This window comes from Siphateles boraxobius, unplaced genomic scaffold, assembly GCF_051911475.1.
Source record: "Siphateles boraxobius isolate OS27281-9 unplaced genomic scaffold, OSU_SipBor_1 82, whole genome shotgun sequence".
Taxonomy (NCBI): domain Eukaryota; kingdom Metazoa; phylum Chordata; class Actinopteri; order Cypriniformes; family Leuciscidae; genus Siphateles; species Siphateles boraxobius.
This window is the reverse complement of record NW_027509211.1, coordinates 465,001-477,566: the sequence shown is the minus strand read 5'-3', so window position 1 is coordinate 477,566 and position 12,566 is coordinate 465,001. Positions and strand designations below refer to the sequence as shown.

General features: G+C 44.0%; 1 protein-coding gene across 2 annotated transcripts in view; it reads right to left on the bottom strand.

Moving 5' to 3' along the window:
- Positions 1 to 7,770: 7,770 nt before the first annotated feature.
- sidt2 (SID1 transmembrane family, member 2) overlaps positions 7,771 to 12,566 on the bottom strand; it is a 55,046-nt gene continuing 50,250 nt past the window's right edge. For both annotated transcript variants that reach the window (XM_077221418.1, XM_077221419.1), the window contains 2 exons: positions 11,004 to 11,117; positions 7,771 to 8,238 (listed from right to left, as the gene is read on the bottom strand). In XM_077221418.1, coding sequence (XP_077077533.1) covers positions 8,176 to 8,238; positions 11,004 to 11,117 — 177 coding nt within the window. In that variant the 3' untranslated portion in view covers positions 7,771 to 8,175. The remainder of the gene's footprint in view (positions 8,239 to 11,003; positions 11,118 to 12,566) is intronic.

The following is a 12,566-nucleotide window of genomic DNA, read 5'->3' as shown; positions in this document are numbered from 1 at the left end:
ACCGTTATATGCGCCTGCCACTCGACCAGTCACCGTTATATGCACCTGCCACTCGACCAGTCACCGTTATATGCACCTGCCACTCGACCAGTCACCGTTATATGCACCTGCCACTCGACCAGTCACCGTTATATGCGCCTGCCACTCGACCAGTCACCGTTATATGTGCCGTTATATGCGACCTGTCAATCAACCCGTCACCGCTAGGGGCCGCTGTCACTCAACCCGTCACCGTTATATGCGCCTGCCACTCGACCCGGCACCGTTATATGCGCCTGCCACTCGACCAGTCACCGTTATATGTGCCTGCCACTCGACCTGTCACTCAACCTGTCACCGCTAGGGGCCGCTGCCACTCGACCTGTCACCGTTATGCGGCTGCCACTCGACCTGTCACTCGACCTGTCACTCGACCTGTCACTCAACCCATTACCGCTAGGGGCCGCTGCCACTCGACCAGTCACCGTTATATGTGGCTGCCACTCGACCTGTCACACAACCATCACCGCTATGGGCCGCTGCCACTCGACCAGTCACCGTTATATGCGCCTGCCTCTCGACCAGTCACCGTTATATGCACCTGCCACTCGACCAGTCACCGTTATATGCACCTGCCACTCGACTAGTCATCATTATATGCACCTGCCACTCGACCTTCACTCGACCCGTCACCATTATATGCACCTGCCACTCGACCTGTCACTCAAGCCGTCACCATTATATGCACCTGCCTCGGGACCTCACACAATATATAAGGTGTTTTTTTTAAATGCAGCGCGTATCCCCGTAGCTAGTGGGCAAGAACGTCACGGACAATAGGTCAATATTCACCATTATCTAAACGATTTTCACCTGCCTACAGCTACTAGCAGACACTGCAGACTGATGCATGTGATCAAATAGACAGTTAGACATGCATCCCGCATTTACTTCTACTCTTATTTAGCCTACCCATTTGCCACCTTTATATTTTTTCCCGCCGTTTTAATCCGGAGCGCGAGTCTTGACACCTATTAAGCGTCGCGCCAGTCATAACCTGCCTCAAGATCTCTCACTGTTTAAATCTACCAGACACTGTCTATCAGACAGTGCAATCCTGCTCTTATTTGTCATCTTATTTTATTCCCTGTTTTTGTCCATAATGGAGCGCGCGTCACGTCACCTATAAGCGTTGCGCCAGCCACAATTTCTCACTTTTACTGCATATGATAGGCTACTCCGATGACATGCTGAAGGGAAAAGCAGACGAAGAATCCTCACTACATCGATATGTTTGTTTTATAGCCTATAGCCCTATATATTTTAATTTATTATTCATCTTTCACATAATTTGATTTCCATTACACGAGAGTAGATGTTAAAACTTCATGCTGATTTGTACTCGGCTTTCGCCAAGATAATCACCAACTAAGACGTAGCTTTACAGTAACCTATGCTTCTCCATCCATTCTTTCCAGATATTTGTGTGAAAAACTGGCAAAATAACAACTGGCAAGTGCAAAATATTGCCGTGTACCTACTCTCTTTTTTTGGCTGGAGCAAGGCGACAACGGTCAGGGGTTTGAAGATTCATCAAGGGAAAATGAAATGCTTGAGGGAGAAGGGACAAGGGCCTCGCATTGATCAGTACTTCTTACGAAGTCAGTCAAGTCAGTCGAATGAAATCCAGCGACAGGAAGCAAACCACAGTTCGCAGGATATCAGCACCCCTGTCATAGAGGAGAGGAGGGTTTGCACAGTTAGTGATGAACACATTGATTCTTGTGAACCCGGTCAGACTAACCAGCATAAGAGAGAAAAGAACCTCAACGGGCATAGGCCTGGAGTTAGATGGCCAAGAGCTTGTGAGAAAACTGCATGGGACACGGTAAACACAGATCTATGCTTTGCATTAGAAAGATTAACTGGTACAGTTGAAAAGAAGCTGGATAAATTTGGGGACATCATTTACGCATATGGAAGTGAGAGGTTTGGTGTGGAAAAAAGGAAGGAAAAAGTACAAACTACTCCTGGATTGTCTAGACGGCAGCAGAAAATTGAAGGGTTAGTTAGAGAAAGGAGACAGCTGAGGAAGCAATGGAAAAGAGCGGAACAAAGTCAGAAGGAGGGACTCAATCTCTTACAAAGGGCCATAAAAGATAAGCTTGCAACATTACGCAGAGCTGAGCGCCTACGGAAACGCTACAAAAAGAAGGAGCGTGCGAGGGCTAATTTCTATAAAGATCCATTCAAATTCGCAAAGAAGTTATTCACCAGTGAGAAGAATGGCACTTTAAAAGCATCTAGGGTTGAGCTAGAGAGATATTTGGAGGAAACGCATACAGATGCAAAAAGGCATAAGCCTATGTCTATTCCGTCAGACATCCCACCTGTCAATCCACCAGAATACCAAATGGAGGTCTGTGCACCTAAGTGGAAAGAGATAGAGCAGGTTGTGAGAAAGGCAAGGGCTTCATCATCTCCAGGGCCTAATGGAGTTCCGTACAGAGTGTACAAGAGTGCTTCAGGAGTTCTACGAATTCTGTGGAAATTGATAAAAGTGGCTTGGGAAAAGCAGGTTGTACCTAGAGCATGGCGCAGAGCAGGGGGAGTCTTTATACCCAAAGAAAAAGATGCTACAAGCATCAGTCAGTTTCGCCCTATTTCACTATTAAACGTCGAAGGCAAGATTTTCTTCAGCATTATTGCTCAGAGATTGTCAACCTACCTATTAAAGAATGGCTTCATTGACACTTCAGTTCAAAAAGCGGGCATTCCAGGATTCTCAGGATGCTTAGAACACATCAGTGTTATCTGGCAACGAATTCAATCAGCTAAAAAGGAGAGGAAGGAGCTCCACGTGACATTCCTGGATTTGGCTAATGCATATGGTTCAGTGCCAAATGAGCTTCTTTGGGCATCATTTGATTTTTTCAGGGTACTGATGTCGATAACAAATTTAGTGAAAGCCTATTTTGGAGATTTGCAATTTAGTTTCTCAACTCCAGAATTCAGCACTACATGGCAATGCTTAGAGGTTGGAATAATGGCAGGATGCACCATTTCTCCACTGGCTTTTACCATGGCAATGGAAGTAATCATTAGGGCATCAAAATGGGTAGTAGGAGGAGAGCGCTTGGCTTCTGGGATGCGACTACCACCAATCAGAGCATACATGGATGACATTACAACCATGACTACAACGGTAGCCTGCACTAATCGGTTATTGGGGAAGTTAACAGATAATATTGAATGGGCACGAATGCAATTTAAGCCCTCTAAATCAAGGAGCATCTCCATAATTAAAGGCAAGGTAGTAGATAAAACATTCTTCATTAATGGTGAGGCAATACCAACAGTTTCTCAGAAGCCAGTGAAGAGTCTAGGGAGATGGTACGATGGGGATCTAAAGGACACAGTTCGAGTGGGAGAAGTTAGACGACAAGCAGTGGAAGGGTTGAAGAGCATAAACAGCTGTGCTCTACCAGGCAAACTGAAACTCTGGTGCTTTCAGTTTGGTCTACTGCCGAGGTTGCTGTGGCCACTGACTGTGTATGAGGTTTCTTTGACAACAGTGGATAAGCTGGAAGCGTTAATAAGTTCATACATCAGGAAATGGTTGGGAGTTCCACGCTGCCTCAGCAGAGTGGGACTTTATAGTAAAGGAGTATTGCAGCTGCCAGTCTCTGCTTTAACCGAGGAGTTTAAGTGTGCCAAGGTCAGACTGGAAATGACTTTAGCAGAGTCACGCGACAAATGTGTAAGGGAGACAGCCCCTGTGGTAAAAACTGGTAGAAAGTGCTCAGCAAAGAAATCTGTAGTAGAGGCAAAGGCTGACCTTCAAATTGGGGATATCGTGGGACAGGTAAAGCATGGAAGAGGGGGTTTTGGGCTGAGTTTAGCTCCTCCTAAATGGTACAAGGCAGGCCCAGCCCAAAGGAGGAAGCTGGTAGTCAACGAGGTGCGAAAGCAGGAGGAGAGGATGAGATGTATAAAGGCCATTTCCCAGGCCAAGCAGGGAGAGTGGATGAGATGGGAGAGTGTGGAACAACGCAAAATGGCCTGGCAAGACCTTTGGTCAATGGAAGAGAGTAGGATCAGTTTCCTTATTAGGTCAACATATGATGTTCTCCCATCACTGCAGAACCTAAACCTCTGGGTAGGAGAGGATCCATCTTGTCCTTTGTGTTCATCACCTGCCACATTAAGGCACATTTTGACAGGATGTAAGGTGGCTCTTAGCCAGGGTCGGTTTACTTGGCGCCATGACCAAGTATTGCGATGTTTGGCTTTAGCATTGGAAGGCAAGCGTAGTATGACCAATAAATTGCCGCCTGTTCTAGCAAAACATTACACGCAGAAGACAATATTCCTCCGCCCAGGCGAGCAACCACCAAGAAAAGGTGCTAACACCAATTCTCGCCCAGGACAACTGGAAGCTGCTAGGGACTGGAAGATGCTGGTTGATCTTGATCAACGGCTTATTTTTCCACCTGAGATTGCCACCACTAACCGACGACCAGATATTGTTTTGTGGTCTGGATCAGCACGCATTGTTCAACTGATAGAGTTAACAGTGCCATGGGAGGATGCGGTAGATGAGGCATATGAGAGGAAGAAACTGCGGTATGCTCATCTGGCCACTGAAGCAGAACAGCGAGGATGGAGAGTCCAGGTTTATCCAGTGGAAGTGGGTTGTCGAGGTTTTGTGGCACACTCTACAACCCGGTTCCTCAGAGACGTCGGATTCAGTGGCCAAGAGTTGCGTCGTACAGTAAAGAACTTATCTGAAGCAGCAGAAAGGAGCAGCAACTGGCTGTGGTTGAGACGGAAAGATTCTAGCTGGCTGTGTACAGGCTGCATGCTACGGTTTCGTAGAATTCTTGAAAACTTGAAAGGTCTGTTGGTTTATTTGTATAGGTTGTATAGTATTTACAGTCATTACGTTCCTGTGTATATTGCGTGAATGACGGGTGGTTGGGCAGATATTGTGTTTTGCGGTAGGTGGTATGCCATACGGAACCGTTGCCACTGAAACTGCATATTAACGCACCAGTGGGGCTCGACAGCCTTAGTCAAACGGGTTGGCGCGGATGGTTGGGTTGCGGAGAGATTGTGAGATTGTGGTTAGGTCTCAGCAGCAAGAGGGAAGTAGAGGTCAGTAACCTGGGCTGAGTTGAGTGGGGGACGGAGGGGGGTGACTCTGGGACGCCAGAGTCACTGTCGAGCCCTCTTGAGGTGTCGTGGGCTAGTCGACGAAACACTGAGGACGGAAGGTGCCCACTTGAAGACCCTAGAGATGTTCCCTACTCCGCTCAATCCAGAGGGTTGTTATGGGGGGACCGCACTGTGGTTGCAGCCGTTGTGTGTGCTGACGCGCTTTACACTGTATTAACACCAGACAGAAGATTCACGTGACCAGATGGAAAGAAGCGTAAATGGATGGAGAAGCATAGGTTACTGTAAAGCTACGTCTTAGTTGGTGATTATCTTGGCGAAAGCCGAGTACAAATCAGCATGAAGTTTTAACATCTACTCTCGTGTAATGGAAATCATTTATTATTTTAGAAGAATCATTAAAATGCTGTCAATTTCACACTCTAATTTCAGTATATGAGTCCATTTGTGTTGGATTTGCCGTACCGGTGTTGGTTTTTTAACGGCCACAGTTAAAAACTGTAACTGATTGGTAAAACCCCATGGGGCGAGTAATGATGATTATTAACATTTCTATTTCTTTTTAATTATTAAAATTAAATTTTGTTCTTTGCCTGAACAAGTTTTTTGTTGTTGTTGTTATTTTGCAGTTCTCACTGATGCAAATTCCAAGACCTCGTTAAATGTTGATATTCTGCAATATTCTGTAAATAAAATTAAATAAAAATAGCCTAGGCCTATAAAACAAACAAATTGATGTAGTGAGGAATCTTCGTCAGCTTTTCTCTTCAGCTGTCAATCAGAGTATCAGGCAATAAACAGCGAGAGGTCTTGAGGCTGGCGCTTGGGTGACGTGACGCGCGCTCCGTTATGGACAAAAAGAGCGAATAAAATGTAAGATAAGATGGCAAATAATAGCAGTATTTTACAGCCTGTTTGCACATGTGCATCAATCGGACTGACTGGTAGATTTAAACAGTGAGAGATCTTGAGTCTTGAGGCAGGCGCCACGCCAGGTTGTGACATGACGCGTCCTCCATTATGGACAAATAGAAGGAATACAATGTAAGATAAGATGGCAAATAATAGCAGTATCTATTGTGCACCGATCGGAGTGTCTGATAGATGAAAACAGTGAGAGATCTTGAGGCAGGTGCGACGCTTAAGAGCCACGAGACGCACTCAATTATGGACAAAACAAGCGAATAAAATATAAGATAAGATGACAAAAATGTAAATAAGAGCAGGATTGCACTTTATGTGTGCTCTCGTGTATCACTCGGAGTGTCCGTGACGGGTCCCGAGGCAGGCGCATATATCCGTGACGGGTCCCGAGGCAGGCGCATATATCCGTGACGGGTCCCGAGGCAGGCGCATATATCCGTGACGGGTCCCGAGGCAGGCGCATATATCCGTGACGGGTCGAGTGGCCGTGACGGGTCGAGTGGCAGGCGCATATATCCGTGACGGGTCCCGAGGCAGGCGCGTATAGTGGTGATGGGTCGAGTGGCAGGCGCATATAACAGTGACAGATTGAGTGACAGGCGCATATATCCGTGACGGGTGTCGAGTGGCAGGCGCATATATCCGTGACGGGTCGAGTGGCAGGCGCATATATCTGTGACGGGGTTGAGTGACAGGTTGAGTGGCAGTTGCCACGCAGAGATTTTACTGCTACTGCAAACTCCAGTGAGAATCCTCTGCGCTGATCAAGAAAGTCCTCAGTTAAACCCATCTAGAGTGAGGATGGATGTGTAAGGATGTTTGGTGATGAACTGAGCAACATCACACCTTTATGTCCTGCTCCTGGACTACACTAACTGTATGAGGAACACTTTATATTTTATTCAGCAGGAAAACTCTTGCGAGAACTGCCGTCTCTTTTCTACTGTCTTGTGTAACGGTGTGGTGGTAGTTGAAGGCTCAAGATGCAGATGAGGGTATAACACAATGTTTACTGGTAAAACCAGTGGCGTAATTATGTTTTAAAAAGTGGGGGGGGGGGGGGGAGGTGTGTGTGTGTGTGTGTGTGTGTGGGAGGGGGCAGGTCAGAGTGTAATACAGGATCTCTTCAGTTAAAAACAAAAACATACTGTCCATTCATCTGAAAATCTCTGAAAAATATGTATAAAAAACTTGTTTTCCATGCCCTAAGAGCAATAAAAACAAAGAGTTTCCTCTAGTGGAAGCGTTTGGAACTGCAGCCGAACAACATCTCACTGAACGCTCATTTACTGAGATATCAGCCTCACATTTCAGTGAAGTGATGACAATTTGATTAACTACTCTCTTAACTTTAGCAAATATGTATTTTCTGATTAGTTTAGACCAGGGGTCACCAATCTCGGTCCTGGAGGGCCGATGTCCTGCAGGGTTTAGCTCCAACCAGGTCCAACACACCTGCCTGAAAGTTTCTATTATGCCTAGTGAGACCTTGATTAGCTGGTTCAGGTGTGTTTAATTGGGGTTGGAGCTAAACTCTGCAGGACAGCAGACTGTACTCAGGACTGTGCTAACAAGACTGTACTCTATCGAGATTGGTGACCCATGGTTTAGACATTAAAAGAGTTGTGTTGTGTTGCACAGAATCATGAGGTTTCCGGTCCACCACATAGACGTACACGACTAAAAAAACACCGTAAAAAGTCTTTATTCAGTTATCATTCCATTTGTAATTGTAAAAACATGATCTGTAATTTTTCAGACAGTGCAAAGTTGATTTTCTCCGAATCAGAATCATCATGAGATCAGTGAAGCGGCTCGGATTTACAGTCGGAACCACACGGTCCACACACACAGAAGGCCACAGACGGACACAAACGCGAGAGAAACAAACGAAACTGCGCATGATTGGCAGGGCAGGTCTGAAGCGTTACATGAGGGGAGGAGCTCTGGCAGTTTGACTGGCACATTCACTGTCCTATCAGCATTAATTCCTGTATGAGGCTCCTCCCACAGTCTCTGACTGGCAGGATGTTCAGGCAGTGAGGCCTCTCATTGGTGCTGCTCTGTGATTGGCTAATCCATAATGTCTCTCCATCAGAAGACGTAGATTTTGTCTCTCTGAACCGCGTCGAGGTCGTCGTCCATCGTAAGCAGAACCTGGCATAGACAGACAGATGTGTGTTTATCAACAGTGTTGTGTGTAACTCATTACAAGTAACTTGAGTTACATAATCAGATTACTTTTTCAAGTAACTAGTAAAGTAAAGCATTACTTTATAAAACGTACTTATAAGAGTTACTTTGTTTTCCCATTTATTGACTCACATCTTTCCTGTCCTCATGTTGAGACAAATCAAAGAGCAGAGGCGTTGTGTGTGTGAGTGTGTGTGTGTGTGTGTGTGTGTGTGTGTGTGTGTGTGTGTGTGTGTGTGTGTGTGTGTGTGTGTGTGTGTGTGTGTGTGTGTGTGTGTAAACATGATGGTTATTGTAATTCAGTCAGGACCCCTTTGAGAAATGTAATGTATGAAATGTATAGACAGTCTTTGGATGTGGCGAGAGGCTCAGGCTCTGGTGCTCAAGCTGCCATACTAGACACAAATCCCCCAAGCCTTTTCAAAACCTAATGTTTCTTAGTATATGTTTACAAAAGGAGATACAATGTACTCTACCTCTAATGTACTCTACCTCTACTGTACTCTACCTCTACCTCTACTGTACTCTACCTCTACTGTACTCTACCTCTACCTCTACTGTACTCTACCTCTACTGTACTCTACCTCTACCTCTACTGTACTCTACCTCTACTGTACTCTACCTCTACCTCTACTGTACTCTACCTCTACTGTACTCTACTGTACTCTACCTCTACTGTACTCTACCTCTACTGTACTCTACCTCTACTGTACTCTACCTCTACTGTACTCTACCTCTACCTCTACTGTACTCTACCTCTACTGTACTCTACCTCTACCTCTACTGTACTCTACCTCTACTGTACTCTACTGTACTCTACCTCTACTGTACTCTACCTCTACTGTACTCTACCTCTACTGTACTCTACTGTACCCCGCCTCTACTGTACTCTACTGTACTCTGCCTCTACTGTACTCTACTGTACTCTGCCTCTACTGTACTCTGCCTCTACTGTACTCTACTGTACTCTGCCTCTACTGTACTTTGCCTCTACTGTACTCTGCCTCTACCGTACTCTGCCTCTACCGTACTCTACTGTACTCTACTGTACTCTGCCTCTACTGTACTCTACTGTACTCTGTCTCTACTGTACTCTACTGTACTCTACCTCTACTGTACTTTGCCTCTACTGTACTCTGTCTCTACCGTACTCTACTGTACTCTACCTCTACTGTACTCTACTGTACTCTGCCTCTACCGTACTCTATTGTACTCTACCTCTACTGTACTCTACCTCTACTGTACTCTACCTCTACAGTTCTGTACTCTACTGTACGCTACCTCTACGGTACTGTACTCTGCCTCTACCGTACTCTACTGTACTCTACCTCTACTGTACTCTACTGTACTCTGCCTCTACCGTACTCTACTGTACTCTACCTCTACTGTACTCTACCTCTACTGTACTCTACCTCTACAGTTCTGTACTCTACTGTACGCTACCTCTACGGTACTGTACTCTGCCTCTACTGTACTCTACCTCTACTGTACTGTACTGTACTCTACCTTTACTGTACTCTACTTTACTCTACATCTACTGCACTCTACCTCTACAGTACTGTACTCTGCCTCTACCGTACTCTACTGTACTCTACCTCTACTGTACTCTACCTCTACTGTACTCTACCTCTACAGTTCTGTACTCTACTGTACGCTACCTCTACGGTACTGTACTCTGCCTCTACTGTACTCTACCTCTACTGTACTGTACTGTACTCTACCTTTACTGTACTCTACTTTACTCTACATCTACTGCACTCTACCTCTACAGTACTGTACTCTGCCTCTACTGTACTCTACCTATACTGTACTGTACTGAATCTGCATTTCCTTCAGCCTGAGGATTATTATTTCACTGAGTGTGATGGGTCTTTACATTTGCCCAAAAATAGCACTTTTTTGTTATTAAAAAAACAAGCCCAGCCCAGGTGGAAAAAAAGTAACGCAACGCATTACTTTTCTAATAAAGTAACTAAGTAAAGCAATTAGATACTTTTTAAGGGAGTAACACAATATTGCAACACATTACTTTTCTAAAAAAGTAACTAAGTAATGCAATTAGTTTTTTTAAGGGAGTAACGAGATATTGTAATGCATTACTTTTCTAAAAAGTAAATAAGTGTAACAATTAGTTACTTTTTAAGGGAGTAATGCAATATTGTAACATTACTTTACTAAAAAATTAACTAACGCAATTAGTTACTTTTTTAGGGAGTAACGCAATATTGTAATACATTACTTTTCTAAAAAGTAACTAACGCAATCAGTTCTAAAAAGTAACTAAGAAAAAAAGTAACTAAAAAGTAAAGAGTTGCGTTACGTAGTAACTAAGTAACGCAATTAGTTACTTTTTAAGGGAGTAACGCAATATTGCAAAATTACTTTTCTAAAAAAGTAACTAAGTAATGCAATTATTTACTTTTTAAGGGAGTAATGCAATATTGTAACATATTACTTTTCAAAAAAGTAACTAAGTAATGCAATTAGTTACTTTTTAAGGGAGTAATGCAATATTGTAACACATTACTTTTCTAAAAAGTAACTAACGCAATTAGTTACTTTTTTAGGGAGTAACGCAATATTGTAATGCATTACTTTTCAAAGTAACTTTCCCCAACCCTGTTCATCTGCCCTCTAGTTATGATTATCCTCTAGTTATGATTATCCTCTAGTTATGATTATGCTCTAGTATAATCTAGTTGTCTGGTTTGAAGGATGTTTGGACTCACCAGGAAGGATCCGAACATGGCGATGGATGACAGAAAGTGCCAGATGTCGTGGTCATCGAAGAAGGAGAGCAGAATACACTCGCGGTTGTGCTCACGAGACTCCGCTGGGGTTTTCTGGACACACACATAGAGTCTGATCAACACGAGTGTGTGTGTGTGTGTGTGTGTGTGTGTGTGTGTGTGTGTGTGTGTGTGTGTGTGTGTGTGTGTGTGTGTGTGTGAGACACAGATGGAGTCTGATCAACATGACACGCTGCTCAGACTTTAACCAACAGGAACTTGAGGTGAATATGGAATTCACTCAGTTTGGACCATAAACACTGAATGACACCAATAGGTTATGCTGGACTCCGGTAAAATGGGTAATGGGTTTAAATAGAAACTTGAGTTAAATGATCACAAGCTGGCATTGATGGTACCGTTCAAATGTCTGAGATCTTCCTCTAAATAATAATAATAATGCATTTTATTTAAAAGCACCTTTCTGGACACTCAAGGTCGCTGTACAAAGTAAAACACCAGAATATGTCAAATTAATCAAGAGAATAAAATAAAACATAAAACATAGCACAAATACAAGTAAACAGGACAATGGATGTTTCACAGTAAATAAGATATTATGAACAGGTAATTCTTGAGTATGGATCTGAATTCTGTGAGCGAGTTTATGTTCCTAATGTGAGATGGAAGAGAGTTCCATAGTTTGAGTGCAGAGCAGCAGAAGGCTCTGCTCCCCATAGTACTGAGGCGGACAGAAGGAACAGAGGGATGAGTGGAAGAAGAAGATCGGAGAGTACGGGACAGGGTAACAACATGGAGGAGATCAGAGATGTAAGGAGGAGCAAGATTATGGATGGCCTTGTAAGTAAGCACGAGAATTTTGAACTCAATTCTAAGTTGAACCGGTAGCCAATGTAATTGTAGAAGAATAGGAGTAATATGGTGAGAAAAGGGAGGTTTGATTATAACACGTGCTGCCGAATTCTGGACCAAATGAAGCTTATGTAGGGTTTTATGAGGGAGACCAAAAAGAAGAGAATTACAGTAGTCAATACGCGAAGTAACCAGGCTGTGAACAAGGATGGAAACAGAGTCGATGGTAAGGGAAGGGCGGAGACGGTTGATATTACGGAGATGGAAATAAGCTGACCGTGTGATGCTATTAATGTGAGATTGAAAAGATAATGTACTGTCGAGGATGACACCCAGACTCTTAACCTGAGGGGAGGGGAAAACTGCGGTATCATCAATAAGGAGAGAAAAACTGTCAAATTTAGAGAGTGTATTTTTAGTGCCAATGACAAGAAGTTCTGTTTTATCTGTGTTCAATTTCAAGAAATTAGAACTTAACCAGGATTTTATTTCTTGTATGCAGGAGATGAGGGAAGAGGGAGGAAATATGGAATTTGGTTTACTGGAAAGGTAGAGCTGGGTGTCATCCGCGAAACAGTGAAATTGAATGTTAAATCTACGGAAAATATTGCCAAGTGGTAAAATGTATGTGATGAAGAGGAGTGGCCCCAGGACAGAGCCCTGTGGCACGCCTGAGGTAACTGGAGACAG